Source organism: Olea europaea, unplaced genomic scaffold (assembly GCF_002742605.1).
Source record: "Olea europaea var. sylvestris unplaced genomic scaffold, O_europaea_v1 scaffold1801, whole genome shotgun sequence".
Lineage (NCBI taxonomy): Eukaryota > Viridiplantae > Streptophyta > Magnoliopsida > Lamiales > Oleaceae > Olea > Olea europaea.
This window is the reverse complement of record NW_019235754.1, coordinates 4,423-12,554: the sequence shown is the minus strand read 5'-3', so window position 1 is coordinate 12,554 and position 8,132 is coordinate 4,423. Positions and strand designations below refer to the sequence as shown.

General features: G+C 35.5%; 1 protein-coding gene across 4 annotated transcripts in view; it reads right to left on the bottom strand.

The window, feature by feature from the left end:
• Nucleotides 1–5,600: 5,600 nt before the first annotated feature.
• LOC111378323 (type IV inositol polyphosphate 5-phosphatase 7-like) overlaps nucleotides 5,601–8,132 on the bottom strand; it is a 6,889-nt gene continuing 4,357 nt past the window's right edge. The window contains exons 8-13 of one of the 4 annotated variants that reach the window (XM_023001499.1): nucleotides 7,995–8,118; nucleotides 7,573–7,681; nucleotides 7,313–7,461; nucleotides 6,903–7,158; nucleotides 5,956–6,027; nucleotides 5,601–5,871 (exon numbers count right to left, since the gene is read on the bottom strand). In XM_023001499.1, the coding sequence (XP_022857267.1) occupies nucleotides 6,936–7,158; nucleotides 7,313–7,461; nucleotides 7,573–7,681; nucleotides 7,995–8,118 (605 nt within the window). In that variant the 3' untranslated portion in view covers nucleotides 5,601–5,871; nucleotides 5,956–6,027; nucleotides 6,903–6,935. The other 3 variants (XM_023001501.1, XM_023001498.1, XM_023001500.1) reach the window with 3 other exon arrangements.

Here is an 8,132-nt window from a genome sequence, read left to right as displayed (position 1 = left end):
CGAGATTCTTGATTGAGACTGCTCCAAAACTCAATAAGAGTAAGGGAAATGTTCAAGCAATCAGTGCACTTGATGCTTGAAACCACTCGAATTTTCTGTGCCGAAACTATATTATGAACAGTTTAGCAGACACGCTATATAATGTGTATAGTACTGTAAAAACTGCTAAGGAAGTGTGGGAGTCTTTGGACCAAAAATATAAAACTGAGCATATCGGAGCTAAAAAGTTCATTGTCGGCAGACTCTTAGATTATGAAATGGTGGACTCCAAAACAGTTATCAGTCAAGTACAAGAACTCCAAGTGATTCTTTATGAAATTCATGCTGAAGGGATGATTTTGAGTAAAACTGTTCAAGTGGCTGCAATTATTAAAAAATTGTCCCCCCACATGGAAGGATTTCAAGAATTATTTGAAGCACAAGCGAAAAGAAATGAACGTCGAAGAACTAATTGTTAGATTTCGAATTGAAGAAGACAACAAGAGTTTTGAAAAGAACTGATTCAATCCTGGTGCTGCTTAAGTTGTTGTGGAGCATGGTCAAAATAGTAAGAACTACAAAAACAAGTCTGAGCCATCCGGTGGCAAAATGACCAAGCAAGGACTGAAATGTGGAATTTCTAAGAAGAAATTTCAAGGAAAATGCTTCAATTGTGACAAAGTGGGCCATAACTCTTCGGAGTGCGGATTGCCAAAGAAGAAGAAATAAGCAAATGTGGTTGACTACATAGCATAAGATGTGTCAGAGCTGAATCTCTCAGCTATCATTTCTGAAGTAAACATGGTGGGTTCAAACCCTAAGGAGTAGTGAATTGACACCGGTGCTACGAGGCATGTGTGCCCTGATAAGGAGCTGTTTTCTACGTTTGAAGCAATTGAGAATGAGAGAAGTTGTAATTTAGCAACTTCTGAAATCAAGGGACAATGATAGGTGGTTCTCAAGATGACCTTGGGAAATGAGCTGACTCTTAACAATGTGCTAGATGTGTCGAAAATTCGCAAGAACCTAGTATCTAGGTCGTTGTTGAATAAGCATGGCTTTCGCATTGTATTTGAGTCAGACAAAGTTATTTTGTCAAAAAGTGGAATGTTTGTCTAAAAATGATATGTTTCCGACGATATGTTTAAACTCAATGCAATAGTTGTTAAACCAAAATTGAATAAAGCAAACTCATCTGCTTATTTGCTTGAGTCTTCCAATTTGTGGCATGGTAGACTAAGACATATTAACAATGATACTTTACGTAGACTAGTTAATTTGAATTGCATACCCGAGTTCCATATTGATTCCAAATATAAATGTGAAACTTGTGTTGAGATAAAATTGACAAGATCATCGTTTAAATCAATTGAACGGGACACGGAACCACTTGATTTAATTCACAGCGGCTTATGTGATTTAAAATTCGGACAAACAAAGTTGGCAACAAGTATTTCATTACTTTTGTTGACGATAGCACCAAATACTGTTATGTGTATTTGCAAAAATGTAAAGATGAAGTTATAGAGAAATTTGTTATCTATAAGAATGAAGTTGAAACTCAACTTAAAAAGAAAATTAAGGTGTTAAAAAGCGATCAAAGTGGTGAGTATGAAGCACCGTTTGTTGAATTCTGTGCACAACACGGAATCATACATGAAACCACCGCACCTTATTCACCGTAACAAAATGGCGTTGTTGAACGGAAAAATCGCACTTTAAAGGAAATGATAAATGCAATGCTAGTAAATTCTGGGTTACCTCAAAACATGTAGGAGGAAGCTATGTTATCAGCAAATTACATTTTAAATAAGGTGTCCTGAAAGAAAATGAAAAAGACCCCTTATGAGTTATGGAAAGGAAGAAAGTCTTCTTATAAATACTTACGAGTGTGGGAGTGTCTTGCCAAAGTGGTCGTTCCAACACCAAAGAAGGTAAGGATAGGACCAAAGATAGTAGATTGCATCTTCATTGGGTATGCACACAATAGTAGTGCTTATCGATTTCTTGTGTATGATTCTAAAATCCCTGATATACACAAAAACACGATATTAGAATCAAGAAATGCTTCATTCTTTGAACATGTGTTTCTGTATAAGTCCAAAGAGGAAGCAAACTCCTCCAAACGGACATATGAGACTATAACTGAAAATAGTCATGACGAAGAACTAGAAGAGGAGATTGAGGTTAGACATAGTAAACGGGAAATGACAGAAAAATCGTATTGTCCTAATTTTCTGACCTATAAGCTAGAAAGTAAATCTCAAAGTTATCAAGAGACTGTGAATTCCTTGGAAGGACCTCAATGGAAGAAGGCCATTAAAAGTGAGATGATTCCATACTGCAAAATCATACATGGGAGCTAGTAGATCTTCCTCCAGGAAGCAAACCACGAGGCTATAAATGGATTTTCGAAAGGAAAATGAGAGCAGATGGAACTATCAAAAAGTACAAAGCCAGATTAGTAATAAAATGTTACAAACAAAGGGAATGTCTTTATTACTTTGATACGTATTCTCCAGTGACGAGAATAACATCTATTAGGTTGATACTTACGATTGCCGCTTTGCGAAATCTTGAAGTACATCAAATGGATGTTAAAACTGCCTTTCTAAATAGATGTTTAGAAGAAGAAATTTATATGGAACAACCCGAGGGATTTTCCTTACTAGGGCAGGAAGCGAAAGTTTGTAAATTGGTGAAATCACTATATGGCTTGAAACAAACACCCAAACAATGGCATGAAAAATTTGATAATGTCATGATAGAGAGTGGATTTAAAATCAATAAGTATCACAAATGTGTTTACGTTAAAGACACTAAAGATGGTTATGTCATTTTGTGTCTTTACGTTAACAACATGCTTATTGTTAGTAGTGACAATAAGATGATTGAATCCACTAAAAATATGTTGAATTCGAGATTTGACATGAAAATATGGGTTTAGTTGATATTATACTTGGAGTCAAAATCTCAAGAACATCAAATGGGCTTGTTCTAAGTCAGTTACATTATGTGGGCAAAATTTTGGAAAAGTTCAATAAGGATGATACTGGCTTGGCTAGAACACTGATAGATACAAGTCAACATCTATCTAAAAATAAAGGTGAAAATGTCTCTCAAGTAGAACAATCGAGAGTTATTGGAAGTATAATGTACTTGATGGGTTGTACAAGATCAGACATAGCCTACACAGTCAGTAAATTGAGTAGATACACGAGTAATCCAAGAGCTGATCACTGGAAAGGAATAGTGAGAGTACTAAGGTACTTAAAATATACTCGTGACTATGGACTACATTATACCAGATATCCAGCGGTCATTGAAGAATACAGTGATACTAATTGAATATCTGATATAAAAGATTCAAAGTCCATCAATGGATTTGTGTTCACATTGGGAGGTGTTGTCATATCGTGAAAATCCTCTAAGCAAACAGTTATAGCCAGATCTACGATGAAATCTGAGTTTATAGCTTTAGATAAATGTGGTGAAGAGGCCGAATGGTTGCGCAACTTCTTAGAGGATATTCCAAAATGGTCAAAACCTGTGCCAAGAATTTACATATATTGTGACAGTCAATCAGCAATAGGAAGGGCACAGAGTAACATATACAATGGTAAGTCTAGACATATACGTTGAAGACACAATACCATAAGATAACTACTCTCAACTGGAGTTATCACTATTGACTATATAAAGTCAAAAGATAACATTGCAGATCCACTAACCAAAGAGTTAAATAGAGAGTTAGTTGGGAAGTCATCGAAAGGAATGGGATTTAAACCCTTGAATGGATAAGTCATTACAAAGGAAATCCAACCTAGTTGACTAGAGATTCTAAGATCTAGATTCAAATGGACAACCTAATTGTAAAGACTTAATAAAATCACTGTGTGGGTGTTTCCTCATGTCCATTCCTATGGTATAACAGTGATACCCGTAAGGATGAAGGATAAGTAATAAGTTTTTAATAATTCTTATGCATCAAAAATCGAGTCAAGTAATACGGGTTATTTGTAGTAAGAGATCACCTATTTGAGAGAGAAGTGGGGCCGCTTCTAAGAGAATTGTGTAGGGCTCAATTTTTAAGAACTATCATAAAATCAGGCATATGTTCATGACCAAAATGAACATAATAATGAGAACTAATTTGTGTTAGAAAGAATCATGTGTGGAGTATATCATCGTTTACATAAATAGCAGAACAGTTCAAGGACAACACCTCTACTGTTCAGCTAGTAAAGTAAATATGTTTTCACAAGAAAAGGTTCAAAGAGTAATACCTACCTATCCTATGCAAGCTTCAATCGTTGAATTTTATCACCTAGTATTGTGTCTCACGGTTTCATGTCTCTCCCAATTTTCATTTATGTGGGTGATTGTTGGAAAAAAATGAGTAAATGACTCAATTTTGGCAAGATTTTCGGTGGGACCCATTGGTCCAATTTGGAAGATCAAAGTTGATCCGTTTTCTCCTATGTGAGAGCATCGAAACCATATATTTATTTGTCAAAATTGATTAATGGATGAATGAGAAATTGGAGCTCAAATATGATCATTGGAAGATGGTTAATGTAGGAAATAAAACTAGTCTCACATAGGAAAATGAAGTATGAACCACTTTATATAGGATTATACTTTGGAAGGGTGTAATCATGTGTAGTATAGAGGCTCTCTCCACGTGCGCGCGTAGAAGGGTGCAAATCACGGACCGAAATTACCCTTGAACCTTGAACTTGTGTATAGACGCGACCTGCGTACACGAATGTCAGACTGAACGGAGCAGAAATTGGCCCGTTTAGAGTGTCCACGTTTTGCAATTTTTTTCTTTCTTCTACTGACCTTTGAGTTTTCGAAAACTGCCAAAACTCCCAAAAATTGAAGCAACTTCAGTGCTTATTGCTATGGAGTTAATAGGCATATTTAAACTCATATAAAAGATCATTTTTCCAGCAATTTCAGCACATACAGAAACACACATGAAAATAGGAGAAAAATATTCTACAATTTTTCTGTCTGCATCTCGATTTCTGTTCAGCGTCGTCATTGTGGTGATATTGTTCAAATACTAGTCAATTTGTCGAAGTAGTATATATGGTGCTCAGATTCTACAAGTTTTATCGTTGTACCCTAAAAAACAGACGCTCGGATTAAACCTCAAGCACTTACCGTGAGGGGGCAAATCTGTTTTAAGGAAACTGTGTTCGCACAGGCCTTAGATTGAAAATTAATCCACTATTTATTTATTTTGTGATTATACCTTAACAATTTATTCTTGTAGATTTAATTTTTTAGCGTTTATCCGTGTGATTCATATAATTTGCCATTTTATTATGTTATCGTTCTATTTATGTTTATCAAAATTAATCTGCATTAATTTCTATTTATGTTAAAAATAAAAATCTAAAAAAAATATATTTTATAATTTTGGTATTTCTATGTGTAAGTGAAAATACAGTATATATGAAAAGGATAAAGAAAATATGTGCAAATACGATTAAAAACATATACGGTAGGAATGATATACGGTAAGCAGTATATACGGTAGGAAGCAAATACAGTAGGCAGCATATACGATAAGCTGCAAATACGGTAAGCTGCATATACGGTAAGCTACCTGCAAATACGGTAAGCTGCTTATACGGTATACTTAAAATCGGTATCTAAATAACATATACAGTATGTGATAATCCGGTTTCATTCCACTACACTAAAATCCAACAAAAGCTAGGGCACAAAAGTGTCAAATCACTTAACATCTAACTTTAAATTGCGAAAAACTGCAAACAATTTTATCGTCTATATGAACAATTTCCATCTCATAGAAACGAGCCAATGGTTAATCAAGTCGGGTCATATGAAGTTAGCCATAAAATATTGTATCTATACCTGAGCAGAAAATAAATAAGAAAATTAGAGTATAGGATTTATATATGCAGCACCATCAAGGAAAGGTTTAAGAAGAAGGCTCACCTTTATCAATTCTTAGGCAAAGGAAAGTCCCCATCGCTCTTAAGGTTGAGTTTTCTTTAAGACAATTGCCACCTGCAAAGAGGTGCATTGGGCTTGAAAATACTATTAAGCCCTTGTTTGATCCCCTATTATTTTCAAAATATATCTCTCTCTCTTCTTCAACCACACGTTCTTAACTAAAATAATATTACATACAAATTTAAAAATTTTTCTTATTTTTTAACAACACATTCTCCATCAACCTATTATGCCTAAAATGCATCTTAGCCAAAAATGAGACTCAAAAAGGCACTAAATATGAGTCACTTAACTAGACAAGTTTCATTTAAATTGTTTTTGTTGTCATAGCTTAGGCATGAGTAGGGATGGCAATTTGACTAGTTTCATTTAAATTGTTTTTGTTGTCATGGCTTAGGCATGAGTATGGATGGGAATTTGGCTCGCCAACTCAGCTCGGAAAAGCCCGAGCCGGCTAATTAAAAAAATAATAATAAATAAATAAATAAATAAAAATGGCAGTAGAGCAGCCTTTAAAAAAAAAACAAAAAAATTGAGTCTGCTCAACTCGGTAAGGCCCAAACCGAAAAAAAGCCCGTCTTAATTTTACTCAAGCCGCGCCCAAGCCTCGAGTTTTAGCTCGCAAACCGACTCCGCTCAACTCGTTGACATCCCTAAGCATGGGCAAAACAATTCCTCTATTAAAGATGACATGCACAAGGACACAAACATGTTTGCTAAGGTGGATTCAAAAGTCCTATACATCACTGATATTAAACAAAAAAGCAAAAATCTACTCAATTTTACTTTTCAATTGTGCTCAATACTGTTTGCACAAACATGCTCTCAATATTTAGGCAGCATACATCTAAGCATTTGTTATGTGCACAAGGAGAGAGAGCATGCAAATTTAGATGCACATAGAGGAAAGAGAGTGAGAGAGCATGTACCCGATTCCTAAGTTCACAATCATACCCTCTCATTTAAAAAAAGCAGAGCTCTGTATAACCATGGGCGTATGGTAACAGCTCTTCGACCTCAATCCTTGAGTTCGAACAACTCATGCTCTTCCTCAACCGGTTGGGGACTGATTCAATATCGGCCCAAAACATGCTAGATACGGGCCTATGATCTGAAAACCTAATTTCACCACGGACGTATGACAATTGCTGAAGGCCGCTTCCATGCCATAGAATTCGATCACACCTTCAGATATGGAAGTGCCCAGATCAATTTTTTACTTAAAAACATCAATAAATTAATCTACCAAATGATTCGTCCAGACATATTCCTTTAATTTATTTATTCAGGTAATATAGAAATATAATAAATCAAACTTGAAAATATGAAGAGCCCTTGCCATGCTGGTGTCCGCCTTTTCTCTTTTGGGTGCATATCGTCACCCGCGTATCTATCTGAATTATGTGAATATTTATACGTTGGAGGGAAATATATCTTCCCTTCTTTCCATCCATAAAAAACTCGGCCTCGTGTCTGCTCGATCCGCAGCTGTTAAGAAAATAACTGTTCATTTAGTGGGATATTAACCAATGAGTGAAGATAATGAAGCCAGAGTTTTGACAAAACATAATAGTTAATTTTCAGTAGGACTATAGGTACCTGGTCCCTCTCTAACAGTGCTCTCCAGTTTTGCATCTCAACAAGTGCTTTCGCAGACCGGTAGGGAAGTGCTATTCGATAGTTAAGATCGCCAAGCCAAATAACCCGACTAGATCAAAGTTTTAACCATAAGTACATAATAACAGTTCACTACGAAAAATAACAAAATATTGAAATGAAATAATTCCATTTCTAAGATGATTTGAAAACGTCAAAATGTATTACTCTCATACAATAGCAATAGAACAAATGGTGGAACAATTCCTTAGCACTTTTAGACAGATCAATGATTTTCAATACAATTTTTTTTCCAACTGCTCCCACTTACTTATTCAATCTATTTTTACTAATTCATTTACATTTTCCAGTTATGTGTATAGAAAATGGAAGTAACTGGTGTGTCTGCAAGCAAGAAATCTTACTCATGTTCAAGGATTGTTTCTGGGGATTTCTCCTCACAGATGGGGTTTACTCTCAGGAACCTCGTTTTCCTTAGGATTTCCATAACATCAGCATTTCTACGTAGTTCATCGCCATCCTTCTGACCTGAAGTCAAGTGA